A 15971-nucleotide genomic window follows, 5' to 3' on the forward strand; every position below is an offset into this window, starting at 1 on the left:
ACTGAAATGGTTGATAATGTGAGTTTGTTGTCACGATATTCTTTTACACGCACACAAACTTGTATTAAATTATTATCCCCACTTATTGTTTATCCTTGAGATGGATCTACATACCGTAATATCGACAGTAACGTAGTAAGATCTATAGATCCTTGATCCAATGATCTATTATTTTTTTATTTTTTTTCTAGTAAATTTAATATTTTATTCATTATTATTATTAGTGTTATTATTATTATTATTTATTATTGTTATTTTTATTGTTGAGTTGCTATTAATTAATTTACATTTTTGGCAGGCGGATCATTTTAAATAAAATTCAGGTCGAAATTAGTACCAACGTAATAAAAAATAATTTTTTATTCTTTGAATTTTTAAACTTCCCGCCAAACCCGCATGGAAAAGCTATATATTGTTAAAAATATATAAAAATATATATGGTGAATATGTGATAAATATATGGCGGCAAAAATATATATATGAATGAATATATGGTTTTTACATATATTGGATTATATATTTTTAATAATATATTTCATTTATATAATGTTTTATATTTCTCTATATATATAATCTCATATAATGCTCAATATATTTGTGTCATATATGGATGGTATATATGTAATTTATAAAGTATAATATAATAAAGTTTATATATATTTTGACTCATATAATTAGTGATATATTGTCTGTATAGACAAAATGTATAGTACCATATATTTTGCAATATACTGGAAAACTTATATAAAAAATATACATCATACTGTATATTAATAAATATACTACTTTCAATACAATATATCAATATATAATAAAATATACCAAGATATATATGCTAAACATACATAAAAATAGTTATATTGATAAATATATAATTAATATATTGTAGTAATATATTTTTTCTCAATATATTATTATATACTAATACCGCAAAAATGTAAATATTATTTTATATATTGTGCAATATATCACATTATAATATTCAAATATTTTTAGGTATATTTTTTCACATAGGGGAGGGTGGGGCAGAGCGGCCCCCCTGAAATTTTGACCAAAAAAAAAATTTTTTTTTTTTGACTAATTACTATAAATCCGATATGTTTGCGCATTTTTACCCCTACGCATGACATTTGGGGCAAAATGGACAAGCCCAAAATTTTGAAAAAGTGATTTTTTCATATTTTTATCGTCAAATTAAAAAAAAATTATCATAATTCCACATTTCTAGCCCTACGCATAACACCTGGGGCAAAATGGACCAGCCGAAACTTCCGAAAAAATTATTTTTTCATATTTTTCGGCCGTTTCTCTATGCAAGAGGCAAATTTGGTCACTAAAAATTTATAAAAATTAAATTTTTTTTTTTTAGTTGATAAATTTTTGAAATAAAGTAATATTATAGAATTGATTTTTTTTTTTTTATTAAATAAGAATTAGTAATTAAGGTAATCGAGAGTGAACGATTTTTTACGCTTTAAAAAATTTTTTTCGAGTAATATAAAACCAAAAATAGTTGTCAAGAGAAAGAAATACATTCTTAATGATGAAAACAATTTAAAAAAAAAAAAAACGAAAAAAAAAATTTTTTTATCACTTTTTGAAGGAGGGCCGCTCTGCCCCACAAAAAAAAAAAAAATTTTTTCAGAATTTTGGCAAAATGTCCATAAATTTGTTCGAAATAGGACAAAAGTAAAGTGATCTTATGGTTGAAAGCCACAAAAAATAATAATTGGCTTAAGGGGGCCGCTCTGCCCCACCCTCCCCTATAAAGTTTTTTCATGCGGGAAATTATTGAAAAATTTGAAAAAAAATAAGTTATTTTCGGTCGGATTTTGGAAAATCGAGATTCGGAGAGAACTTAAGATTTTGAAGTTCTTCTGTAGGATCCATGTAGGATTTTATGGGGATCTATAGAAATCAATATAGCAAACTATGGATTTATACGAGGATTTATGGGAATCATCATAGGAAATTACGAATTTATATAGGAATCTAGGTAGGAAATTATGCTGGCCCGTAGAATCAACCGGTACCGAAAATTTTTTTTTAGAACACAAAAAAAAAAAATTATTAGTGTTATATAGATGTTCAAAAAATCATTGTAGGGGAGGGTGGGGCAGAGCGGCCCCCCTAAGCCAATTATTATTTTTTGTGGCTTTCAATCATAAGATCACTTTACTTTTGTCCTATTTCGAACAAATTTATGGACATTTTGCCAAAATTCTGAAAAAAATTTTTTTTTTTTTGTGGGGCAGAGCGGCCCCCCTTCAAAAAGTGATAAAAAAATTTTTTTTTTCGTTTTTTTTTTTTTTTAAATTGTTTTCATCATTAAGAATGTATTTCTTTCTCTTGACAACTATTTTTGGTTTTATATTACTCGAAAAAAATTTTTTAAAGCGTAAAAAATCGTTCACTCTCGATTACCTTAATTACTAATTGTTATTTAATAAAAAAAAAAATCAATTCTATAATTTTACTTTATTTCAAAAATTTATCAACTAAAAAAAAAAATTTAATTTTTATAAATTTTCAGTGACCAAATTTGCCTCTTACATAAAGAAACGGCCGAAAAATATGAAAAAATAATTTTTTCGGAAGTTTCGGCTGGTCCATTTTGCCCCAGGTGTTATGCGTAGGGCTAGAAATGTGGAATTATAATAATTTTTTTTTAATTTGACAATAAAAATATGAAAAAATCACTTTTTCAAAATTTTGGGCTTGTCCATTTTGCCCCAAATGTCATGCGTAGGGATAAAAATGCGCAAACATATCGGATTTATAGTAATTAGTCGAAAAAAAAAAAATTTTTTTTTGGTCAAAATTTCAGGGGGGCCGCTCTGCCCCACCCTCCCCTATATCAAGATATCAAATTTGCAGTGTCGTTATTAGTCTGAAGAATAATAACTTTCCAGTATTTTTTTTTTTTTAATTAATTAAATTAATTACAATCGAAATCTGTAATTTAACAAAAATTCGCGCCAATTTTCAAATAGTTCACTGACTATGTAGAAATGAGTAACAGCGCTGCAAGCGGAAGAAATTACCGAATGATAAGTAAGTTATTGATTCCATTGACAGATCATAATGCAAACTACTAAACATTAATATATTTGACATCGAATAGATGGCGTATGTATTGCTATTTATATCTTTTATTAGTTAAGAAAATTGTACACGAATAGCATACACCATTCGTTTGGGGTAAATTCAAAATTATAGGGACTATATTCATAAATACGTATATAGACGTACATTGTCTCGATATTCAAAATATTTCGCGTTACTAAAACCAAAAGGGCGTATCTCAAATTTTACGCCCTTATGGTTCTGCCGGACCAAACGGGCGTATTGAAATTTTTTTTTGCTCCAATCAATGTAAAAATGCTGAAAACATTAAAATCGATGGAAAAAACGAAAACAAATTTTTTTTTGTTTTACGCTATTTAGGTTTTGAGAAAATTTTTGCCATTTAGGTTTTTGGAAATTTTTTATTTTTTTTGTCATTTCTTTGCATTTGCTGAGTCACCAACGCAAAAATTTGAGAAAAGTCAAAAAAAAATAATTATTTTATTTTGATTATGATTACACAATTAAAGGAACAAAACTTGCTCCTTTAATTGTTTAGCAAAACATATCAAATAGATATGGTGGGAACAAGATATTCTTTATTCTCTTAATAATATATAATAATAATAATAATAATAATAATATTTGTATTATTTATTAAATTTATTTATTCAATTTTTCCCGTCATATATTTATTTATGCCATATAAATATAAAATATATGACTATGTGCATTCAAAAAAAATTATTTACAATGGACTGAAAAAATGTTTAACCAAAAACTTGAATTTTTAAAAAATTCAAAATTTCCCGCCCTTGTCGCGCAACTCGTTTTCTAAAATCTGCTGTATCAATTGAACAAAAACAAACTGTACCCAATAAACTGTGTACCGACACAATAATTTCATATAGGCATATTTGTATACTACATATATATACTAAACATACATACATATAGTCAGTAGTAGCTTTATTGTCACAATATACACATTTTCGACGAAATATTTTTACCAAAAAACTTTATATTTTTAAGGTTAGTAATTACTTTGGTCATAATTATTACCTGCTACTAAAATTACAATACAATCTAAATAAATATTTTCATTCTATTTACAAACAACCAAAAAATTGCTACGTCATTTATTTATTTATTGCATAATAACCTATCAGCAAAAATAATTTTTTTTATAATTATTTATAATGTTGGTAATCAATAACCCGACCAATTAATAATTTAAAATCCTTCGGAATATGTTAATAATAATAACAATAGTTTTGTTCAACAGGTTAAGAAAATTTGACGTTTTATTCCTCTAATAATAAAATATGAACAAGTAGACAGGATCGAAATATAGTCGAATTAGTTATTAACAATAATAATAATAATAATAATAATCATAATAAAAAATGGATCCACTAGTCGGCGACCGCATGATGGGGATCGCAAACGTTGTAATGCGAGTACCTCCACTTTTTATAATCGACGAGCTGCTAAGAATCGGATTAGGAATGCCCGAGGAGACCATTGTTCTCAATGCAACTGACCACTATGATTACAATAAATATGCGAGCGTCCAAAATACTATTGTAGGATCAATAGCTTCTGTTGCTACAGCGGAACCTTCTTTAATACAGTCTTTTAATATTAATAGTTATTTCTATCAGGCTTACATTCTTACTATTATGAGGTTTTTCGCTTGTTGTTTTGGTGAGTATTGCTTTGGTTTCTTTTATTTTTAACCGCCCGCTGATTCTTTTGAGGGAAATTCATAAACGGATGATGGGAGAAACTGTAAGAAAATAAAATGGATTTTATGGAGGATTTTTCGGGATTTTTAGAGGAAGCCTATAAGATTTTAGTGAAAATTCTGTAAGATTCTTACAGAAATTCCATAAGATCTTTACACTCAGAAAATTAAATAATAGAAACTACTATCTAGTTATGGTAAAATTTCTACCATCAATCTGATAGTAGCGAATACTAGGGTGATCTAAAAAATAACAAATTTGTGTTTTTTTCTCGGAAACAGGTTCAAAAGTTTCATTTAGATAAAAAAAGATGCCTGTAAAAATTGGAGCTCTTAATATTAACATCAAGAGGTTCCTCCTCGCACTTATCTATTTTCCATAAAAATAACATGGAAAAAATTTTTATTACGTCTTCTGATTTTTATAAGTAGCTAACGTTGCGTCGTAGGAATGATTGGCAGGCATATTTTGTAGGTAAGTGAATGCTCTACAAAAAAAGATTCTTATCATTTTTTGAGGAATCTATTTGTTCAAAAGTTATTTGAGGTTGAAGTCAAATTCACATTAAATTTTGAGATCTTTTTACTTTTCCGGCGAAACTATCAGACCTATTACAAAATATTATTGGACCTTTTTTGTAGACAATTTTATTCCCTACAAGTCATTTCCAATGAAGTTTTTTTAAATTCCGCATTGTTTTCTAGTTATTTTTATTTTAATGTCAAGCTCTTAAAGTCGATCAAAAGACTATTTTTTTTATGAGCTTGACATTAAAATGAAAATAACTAGAAAACAATGCGGAATTCGAAAAAACTTTGTAATAAATAACTTGTAGGGAATAAAATTGTCTACAAAAAAGGTCCCATGATATTTTGTAATACGTCTGATAGTTTCGCTAGAAAAGTAAAAAGATCTCAAAATTTAGTATGAATTGGACTTCAACCTCAAATAACTTTTGAATAAATAGATTTATCAAAAAATGATAAGAAACTTTTTTTGTAGAGCATTCAATTACCTACAAAAAGGTGTCCAATTATTCCTATGACGCATCGTACGCTACTTATTAAAATCAGAAGATGCAAAAAAAAAATTTTTCCATGTCTTATGGAAAATAGAAAAATGCGATGAGGAACCTCTTAATTTTAATATTAAGAGTTCTAATTTTTACAGGCATCTTTTTTTATCTAAATGAAACTTTTGAACCTGTTTCCGAGAAAAAAACAAAAATTTTGTATTTTTTGGATCACCCTAGTGAATACTATCTAGATGATTGTATAAATCATCTAGATTGTAATATTCACCATATTTATGATAATTGTTATAATCCTGTATGTCAACTCGAGTTAATTATTATTATTATTCTAAATAGTTATATTTATAATCCAGATGGTAACAGTTACCATCAGAAATTATAATTCGAAAATTTACAATTTTGCAGCAGTACTTGAAAATTATTGAATTTTCGATCAATTTTTTCATTGCAATCAATAATTTTAATTACCATCCTTGATAGCAACTGTTATCATCCTGATGGTAATTGTTACCATCCTGATAGTAACTGCTACGAAATTAATTGCAGAAGTTATCATCCAATAATTATTAATTCTATTAAAAAAAATTATAGCACACGGAAAAAAATGAACTATATAAATTGAGAATGACAAGTAATATAATGATAAAGTAATCAGTAAATACCATCATTCTAAATAGTAATTTTGTCATTTATGATTCAAACGTGAATAACTACAGGATAAGTATGAAAATTTATTGTCTATGTAAGAAAAATTACTATTTGAACTTTAAAAATCGTAACTGATACTTAGAAAATATACGACACGTATTATAAAATTTACTATTTGAATGTTAAAATTCCCCATATTGACAACCGGGTCCCGGGTTATAATTTCAAATACTAATTTTTAAAGTTTATTTTTTTTCGTGCACTAACTATTTTTGCATTGAAAAACGTTCCAATCATTCTCGATGATTGGAATTAAAAATTTAGCTCAATAAATACAATTACTTAATTTTCTGAGTGTAGAAGTATCCTACAGTAATATCATAGGGATCTTGTAAGATCCTTACAGGAATTTCATATGATTTTGACAGGACTCCTATAAAATCTTTACAGGTATCCTATAATACCCTTGCAGGACTTCTATAAGATATTTACAAAAATCCTAGAAGAATCTTACAGAAGTTCTAAAAGAGTTTAACAGAAATCCTATAAGAGTCTCACAAAAATCCTGTAAGAATTCTGTTCAATTTTTACAGGAAGTATGTAAATTTCTCCGGTATAAATATTTTATTTAGAAAAATTTGTAAAGGATTTTTCAGGATTCTTACAGAAAACTTATAAGATTCTTACAGGTATTCGATGATATCTTAACAGGACTTCTATAAGATACTTACAGGAATCCTGTAAAGGTCTTACAGAAATCCTGTAAGATTCTTAGGAATTCTATTCAATTCTTACAAAAAAATTCTGTAAGTTTCTGCAGTATAAATATTCTATTCCTCAGAATTTTATAAAAGATCTTTCAGGATTCTGACAGAAATCTTATGAGATTCTTACAAAAATTCTATGAGATCCTAAGAGGTATCCTGCAATAACACGACAGGAGTTCTGTAAGATTCCAGGAATTTTATAAGATTTTGACAGGACTCCTATAAAATCTTTACAGGTATCCTGAAATATTCTCACAGGACTTCTATGAGACATTTATAGGAGTCTTATAAGATTCTTACAGAAATTCTAGAAGATTATCCAAGAAATTCTATAAGTTTCTTAAATATAAATATTGTATGCAGAACAATTTTATAAAAGATCTTTCAGGATTTTGATGGAAATTTTATAAGGTTTTTACAGGAGTCCTTCCTATCCAAAAATTCCCATAGAATCCACTCAAATGCGACAAAAACTGTATAGAAACCAATACAGTCTATAGGATTCTATGGGATTTCAGTCGCATTTGAGTAGATTTTATGGGAATTTTTGGATAGGGCTATAAGATTCTTACAAGAATATTGTTTAGTCCGACTTAATCCTTAAAGGAATCCTATAAGAGCATAACGGAAATCCACTGGGATTCTTACAGAATTCTTGGAAGATTCTTACAGAAATTCTATTTAATTCTTACAGAAATTCTATAAGTTCCTTGAATATGAATATTGTATTCAGAAAAGTATCATTAATAGTGTTTACAAAAACTTGTCAGCACTATTGATCTTTTTTTAAGGTTTTACATATGACTTTATAAATAATCAATTAGTTTTAGCATAATCAATACACATTAGGGTGTTTCAGAAAAAACAAATGTTTTTTTGGTATTCAAAAATTGAAAGTATATTTGAAAATAAAGATTTTGGTGCCAATCCGTGCTCTTAATAATAATATTAAGGTTTGCCTCAATCCATTTTTCTATTTTCCATTTAAATAACACGGGAAAAAATTTTTTTTTTTTTTAGAATTTTCTAGCTTATAGACCAACTCAACGGATTTTTATGTGCAATGAAACTTTGTGTAGAAAATTGAACGCTCTGCAAAAAAAGTCTCATATCATTTTTTGATAAATCCCACTGTTTAAAAGTTATTTAAGTTTCAAATCAAATTTATAGTAAATTTTGAGATCTTTTCACTTTCTGGCGAAACTATCAGTCTTATTACAAAATGTCATACAAACTTTTTTGTAGGTAATTTTATTCATTACAAATTATTACGAATAAAATTTTTCGAAATTCCGCATTGTCTTCAATTTATTTTCATTTCAATGTCAAGCTCTTAAAATTAATCAGAAATCTATTTTTTTAAGAGCTTGACATTGAAATGGAAATAACTTGAAAACAACGCAGAATTTCGAAAAACTTTATTTTTAATAATTTGTAAGAAATAAAATTATCTACAAAAAAGTCAATGTGATATTTTTTTAAAAGACTAATAGTTTCGCCGGAAAAGTAAAAAAATCTCAAAATTATCTATAAATTTGACTTGAAGCTTAAATAACTTTTGAACAAATAGATTTATCAAAAAATGATAAGAGACTTTTTTGTAGAGCGTTCAATTTCCTACAAAAACATTTGTTGTGCATTAAAATCCGTTGATTGGTTTATGAGCTGGAAAATTCTAAAAAAAAAAAAAATTTTTTCCCGTGTTATTTAAATGGAAAATAGAAAAATGGATTGAGGCAAACCTTAATATCATTATTAAGAGCTCGGAATGGTACCAAAATTTTTATTTTTAGTTATACTTTCAATTTTTCGATACCATAAAAAAAAAAAAAAAAAATTGTTTTTTTTTTGAAACACGCTAATACACATGTTATGCTTGTAAGAGTCTTGCATGAATTTTTGAATCCTAACTCATGCATGCAAGATTCATGTACAATACTTAAGAGAGTCCTATACTATCGTACATGTATGTTTTTTGTGAAAACGTACAAGATCTTGGACAGTTTCCTATAAGATCTTACATAGAAACCTCATAAGAATTAGTGGGCAGATATAACACGACAAAAATATGACAAAGATGCTCCCTTTTTAGATACATCCCTACCTGATCATAAGATTTCACTCCTCAATTTGTTAAAAATTGTCTGGAACGCTTCCCCCACTAATCACCTTATTTACATTTTGCGTCTAATCCTCGTTATAAGACTAACTTACCAGTGTAAAATAAAAATTCCTGAGGAATTCCGGAGGAAATTCTCTTGAAGACTAATCCGCTCGTAAGACATTACGAGTCCTTACGAGGAATCCTTCCGGAATTCTCTAGGAAGTTTTTTTTTACACGGGCAAAGTATGAACATAATACAGAAAATTTCCTTTTTACAAAAAGAAACATCGATGGTCTTACAGCGAGGGTAGAACGCAAAATGTTAACATCAAAAAATTTAATTTCAGCTATTGAGGAAATATTCTACTTTGAGTGCTCGAAAAAAAAGGCTATTTTTTTTTTAATTTTCGATGAGATTATGAATAAAGATTATGAAAAAGATATACATGTGAAGTTTGTAAGGCTTAATAAATATACTATTGAAATATACTTAAAAAAATCGACGTGGATAAGTGTACAGAAATAGGTGGGATAGAAGAAGGGGTAAGCGGCACGATAACGTGCCACACGATAGGCTATTCTGAACACAGGTTTTTTTCTGTATCTTTAGACACTACGTAAAAAAATTCATTCACTTTTAACATATAAAAACATTATTCGAATACAACGCCTCGATTAGTAGGTGGGTCGCCCCTAATATTCACTTTAGCTTGAAATTGACAGTAATTTGACAATCGAAATTACCGAAATTTGCTGACCGAATTCGCCGACAATTTGACAGCAAAAGTTGGAAAGAAAAATTTGCAGTTAATTTTTCCTAACTTCAGAGGTTACTTTTTTTTACTAGAAAAAAAACCTAATAACAGTTTCCTTGAATTTTTCGTCAAATGTCCGTCACCTTCGGGCTTTTCCGTTTTAGACGACAATTTGTATACAACTTTTGAAGTTAATTTTCATTCTAATTCGGGTAGTAAACTTACGTCAAATTGTATAGCAAGTTGTATACAAATTGTCGTTAAAAACGGAAACTGTGCTATTAGAGGCGTTCGGTGTTACAATTTCAAAAATGGACAATTTGAAACAGAAAGTTTTTGAATTTTTGGAATTAAACATATCACTAGCAACCGGCTGAACTAAAATTTTTAATGCGTATTATATCCCTACTCAGAACAATAAAATATCGAAATCACTTAACAATGTGTGCAAAAAAAGAAGTGTACAGTATCGAAAATCGGTACTGATTATAATTTATAGAAAAAAAATTTTTTTCAATTTTCAAAAATCGAAAAAAAAATAGTAATTATGGAAGGCTCACTACCAGACCGGGTTCAAAAGTTGCAGGATGGATAAAAGTTTAAGATAGAAAATCTTCAAGAAAATCGAAGGATGCACACAGTTTTAAAAACACGATTGAAAACATAAAACTCAAAAATCTCGATTGAAAACACATCAAATATTTCTTTTGTATTTTTTTTGTAAAGGCCGTCTACAGCCGAAAATTTTGAAAAAAAAAAACATTGAATTTCGACTATTATTACGAAAGTTATGATCAAAAAACCATAAAAGGAGCGTTTTTTTTTTTTGGAAATTCGATATTTTTCAACCATTGATCAAAAAAATCTCAAATTTAAAAAATACCAAAAAATTAAGAAAATCAAAAACAACAATTTTCGAAACCGTTCAATTTGGCGTCGAATGCCCCATATCTTTATTCATAACCTCATTAAACTTCATAAAAAATATCCTTTTTTTTCGAGCGTGTAAAGTAAAATACTGCCTTGAGTTTTGCCAAAAAAATTTAAATTAAAAAAAAAAATAACTATATAAATTGTAGGTATCGCAGCTTCTATTTACACATTTATGCTCTGGACTGGTCATTTAATAATCGTCTACATGTACCTGATATCTGTTGGCACAATATTCGTGTCCTATTGGTCCAACGTGAGAACAATGCAATCAATAATAACTTACACGTCAACTTACAATCCAAATATCACGTCAACTCCAAGTATTTTGGATGACGTGCTCCGGTTGAACTTCAATCACTTGATTGAAAACGGGCCTGGGAATATCGTTATCCAGAACTACGTAATCCAAGCTATTTTGGCAAGCGTCTTTTGCTACATCCATCTGGCTCCACGTCACGTTATCCTCGATAGGTTACTTTTCATAAGCTTCCTCATACCGTCAATTCTCGGTATTTACCCTCTACCTGTAAGTATCCGGTCTCCAAAGTCCTGAATAATTTCATAGCTAAATGAATACTGAACATTTCAGGCAACTGTTCTGCATCACGCTCCAGTAATAGCAGCCCTACTTCCTCTTTTAGTCTGCAAGTTCATTCTCTGGTACAGCAGCATCTCGATGTTAAAAATAATGCACTCCGGGTATCATCATGCGCGGACCTTCATTAGCAACTACGGACTTTCAGCGCTCGCGGAAATAGAATGGATGCGACTTAACGTGCCCAATGTACTCCGTACTTTCTGGATGTTAAGAGTTTTTGAGCAGATAGTCCAGCTACTCGGCACCCACTACAACGAGGAATCATTCACTCTATCAACTTTAATCCGGACTTTATTAGTAAACGGCTGTGAAACCCTAACTGCCTTATTGGGCATGACTTCCATAATATCCTCTATCTGTCATTACATCGGTTGTTTCTTCCGGTGGGTTCTCCTTACCGAAGACGACGAGGAGAAGAGTATAGGAACAGTATCCGCCATTTTGTTTTACATCCTCGCTCTGCAGACTGGTCTGACATCCCTGGACCGGGAGAAACGACTAGTCCGTCTTTTCCGTAACTTCTGTCTTCTGTCCACAGCAGTCTTGCATTTTGTTCACAACATCGTAAACCCAGTCCTTATGTCGATCAGCGCCTCTCATAACCCAGCATTGAGACGTCACTTGCGGGCGCTCAGTGTCTGCCTCTTTCTAATAGTCTTTCCCATAACACTTTTAGTCTTCCTCTGGTCCCACTTCAGTATGTCTACCTGGCTCCTTGCTGTCTCAATCTTCTGCGTTGAAGTAATCGTCAAAGTCTGCGTATCTCTGGCCATCTATGGGCTCTTCCTTTTCGATGCCTACCGTAGTACCTTCTGGGAACCACTTGATGACTGTCTCTACGTAATTCGCAGCTTTGGCAACACTGTAGAGTTTGCTTTTGGCGTAGTCCTCTTCTTCAACGGCGTCTGGATTCTATTTTTTGAGTCCGGAGGTGCGATTCGTGCAATCATGATGGGCATACACGCGTACTTCAACATTTGGAACGAGGCTAAAGCAGGATGGAGCGTATTTATGAAGCGTCGTACTGCTGTCTACAAAATAAATTCACTACCTGAGGCGAATGTCGATCAACTCCGTAGACTTGATGACGTATGCGCCATCTGCTATCAAGAAATGAAGAGCGCCAAAGTAACCCGGTGCAATCACTTCTTCCACGGGGTTTGCTTGAGAAAATGGCTCTACGTACAAGACAGATGTCCTCTGTGTCACGACATTCTTTATAAAGTTGAAACTCCTCCGGAAAAGGAACCACCCCAAGCGCCTGGTGGTAGTCAGGATCCAGTAGCGAGGGAAAGAGAAGATGTTGAAGACGAGAGACCAGACTTGGCGCCAGGCAGAGAGACTTCAACGATCATCAGGTGAAATTCGACGCCTACCTAATTATTGTTATTCTTAAGGCTTTGTGATACGTTTATTTTTTTTTTTTTTTTGAGGGATAGAGTTCATGGTCGTCTGTTAAAGTCACGGGTGAGTTTCGGGATTTACACGATTGTTTTGAAATTTAAATTAGAAGGTTTGGTCTGTGTGAAAATGAGGCGTCTTTTTAAATTTTATGTGATATCGGAGGTGATGAGCTTACTTTGTTGTGGATTGTTACGTCTTCTTATTGGACATAATATATATATTAGTATAAATATGTGGTAATCGATGATTGATGAGTTTTGTGACTAAATAATTGTATTGATTATTGTGTAATTAAGAATGGATATGGAATAAACAAATTATTTAATATATTTTTATGTTTATTTTTGATTGTGTGAAAATAAACCTGCATAAAGCCCACGCTCAGGGAAAAGTCGATAGAAATGTTAACGAAAAATAATTAGTTAAAGCAACTAAAATTTTTCAGTCTCCGAATATTGTTATTTTTAATACAAAATTTAGTTTATGGAATATGAATTTGTATATTAACTATAGAGTCATGTGGGGCAAGTGTGCGCAGTAGATAAGTGTGCACAAACCCGTGCATTTCAGACCGAATTTTTTTAGTGTGTGTGAATAGAAGTTGTTTTTAGTATAACTGCTGATTTATAGTTAAGGTACTTGACCACCTTGGAATATTTTTAAGAATTTTTTTTTCAGGCCCTGCTTAAGATATTACGATGATATTTTTTTTAAACTTTTATTTGAAGCTTATAGCCCGGGAGAAAAAATTTAAATCTGTTTTAATCAAATTAGATCAGCTCAGATCAAATTTGATCATCATTTATACTGCACCCAGATCAGAGTAGATCTGTTTAGATCAAACTAGATCTGATCAGATACGACATTTTTCTTTGGGAAAAAATAGTCCAGATCTACCCTGATCAAATTTAATCAAGTCAGATCAACCTAGATCAAGTCAGATCAAGTTAGATCAACCTAGATCTAGTCAGATCAAAATAGATCAATATTGATTAAACGATCAATTTATGAAGCAAATATAAATAGATCTAATTGAATCTGTACGGATCAAACCAGATCTGAGCTGATGTAACTTTTTCTCGGGGAAAAAAAGTTCAGATCTGCTCTGATCAGATTAGATCTGTACAGATTATAAATAAATATTTCTTCACATTAAATTATAATTATAAGATTAACTAGCTGAATTTTGACACATTCACCTAAATTTTGATAATTCTAAAAAGTCTATCGTAATTAAAATACATTTTTTTGTTTATTTAGCTATTTATTTAAATTGGTATCTTCTTAATTATATGTTAATTTGTATTGTTTGGAGAAGAGTGATCTTGAATATGAATCTTTATTAAGTTAAATTTGAATTGCATCATTCAAAGGAGAAGATAAAGCTGATCTCATATGGAACATGAAACGTTTACTTTTAATTTAAATGGCTTCAATCCTATATATTTTATATTATTGTGATATATTTAATATATTTTTAATCAGACATATCAATTTTTATTAGGATAGAGATAAAAAAACAGATCTATACAGATCTAGCGAATTAGATCTAATTTGATCTGAGCAGATCTAAGAGTGTTTTTTATTTATCTCGATCTGTTTAGATCTAAGCAGATCTATTCTGATCAGAGTGAATCTAATTTGATCTAAACAGATCTGGCCAAAATGCAGATCTGTTCAGATCTGAAATATCAGATCTAATTTGATCTGAGCAGATCTAAGAGTGTTTTTTATTGATCTTGATCTGTTTAGATCTGAGCCGATCTATTCTGATCAGAGTGAATCTAATTTGATCTAAACAGATCTGGCCAAAATGCAGATTTGTTCAGATCTGAAACATCAGATCTAATTTGATCTGAGCAGATCTAAGAGTGTTTTTTATTTATCTTGATCTGCTTAGATCTAAGCAGATCTATTCTGATCAGAGTAGATCTAATTTGATCTAAACAGATCTGGCCAAAATGCATATCTGTTCAGATCTGAAGCATCAGATCTAATTTGATCTGAGCAGATCTAAGAGTGTTTTTTATTTATCTCGATCTGTTTAGATCTAAGCAGATCTATTCTGATCAGAGTGAATCTAATTTGATCTAAACAGATCTGGCCAAAATGCAGATCTGTTCAGATCTGAAACATCAGATCTAATTTGATCTGAATAGATCTAAATTTTTTTTCCCGAATGAATACAAAAATACTTGAGTTTTTTTATATTTCCTTTTTTAACAACTATCCAGGAGGCGCCAAAGTCGAGGCCTCAAAAAAATAATGTCCCACGGCGAACAGTTAATCTCAGGATCGATGAATATGAAACAAAAAAACAAAACGGCATCTTCAAAAGAAAGATCCCTTACGTGACAATCCACCACAATTAGCTAAAAATACAAAAAATAAACAAAATGGCGGATAATTGAAAAAAAGTTTGAAAAACATCCCTTTCACTATTCTCTGCGGAAAAAAAAATTGTTATAGTTAGTTGTTTTGGCGAAATGTGGTGCATTGCCATACAAAACATCTTAACGAACAAAACAAGAGCAAAAACATTTAAATCAGTCGAGTAGTTTTTGAGATGAACTGTCCGCCATTTGAAAAAAAAGTAGTTTCGCGAAAAACGCGTTTGAAGTTAATTTACCCGCAATTGCTTAAGCATAGAGTGCGGAAATGCGCGCACACTTTCACAAATTTCTTTATGTTAGAGTTCGAATTAAAAAAAAAAATGGTTTGAGGGTCATTTCAACAAGAACACGGAGAAAATTTAATAATACTATCTATAATACAAAATTTTTAATTTTAACTATCTAAATTAGTAGTAAAATTTCTCAGTGGTTCAAATGATTAGTTTTACTATTAAAAATGATAACAGTAACAAATGATGGTGTTGACGATTACTATCGAAGATGGTAATTCTAACTATTAAA

General features: G+C 30.1%; 1 protein-coding gene across 2 annotated transcripts; it reads left to right on the forward strand.

Moving 5' to 3' along the window:
- Positions 1 to 3986: 3986 nt before the first annotated feature.
- Positions 3987 to 13373, forward strand: LOC130674398 (protein TRC8 homolog). Of its 2 annotated transcripts, none has more exons than XM_057479713.1 (4): positions 3987 to 4098; positions 4352 to 4773; positions 11201 to 11580; positions 11644 to 13373. In XM_057479713.1, the coding sequence occupies exons 2-4, from the start codon at positions 4473 to 4475 to the stop codon at positions 13012 to 13014; spliced, it is 2052 nt and encodes a 683-aa protein (XP_057335696.1). In that variant the 5' UTR covers positions 3987 to 4098; positions 4352 to 4472; the 3' UTR covers positions 13015 to 13373. The 2 variants fall into 2 exon arrangements, with proteins under 2 accessions (XP_057335696.1, XP_057335697.1); XM_057479714.1 differs by having other exon boundaries at positions 4040 to 4098; positions 4339 to 4773.
- Positions 13374 to 15971: the final 2598 nt, after the last annotated feature.

This window comes from Microplitis mediator, chromosome 9, assembly GCF_029852145.1.
Source record: "Microplitis mediator isolate UGA2020A chromosome 9, iyMicMedi2.1, whole genome shotgun sequence".
Taxonomy (NCBI): Eukaryota; Metazoa; Arthropoda; class Insecta; order Hymenoptera; family Braconidae; genus Microplitis; species Microplitis mediator.

Bases quoted from the DNA above. Each gene is read 5' to 3' on its own strand.
- LOC130674398 (XM_057479713.1), top strand. From the start codon at position 4,473: ATGGATCCACTAGTCGGCGACCGCATGATGGGGATCGCAAACGTTGTA. The intron at 4,774-11,200 runs GTGAGTATTGCT...TATAAATTGTAG, and splicing joins GTTTTTCGCTTGTTGTTTTG to GTATCGCAGCTTCTATTTAC. The intron at 11,581-11,643 runs GTAAGTATCCGG...TGAACATTTCAG, and splicing joins TCGGTATTTACCCTCTACCT to GCAACTGTTCTGCATCACGC.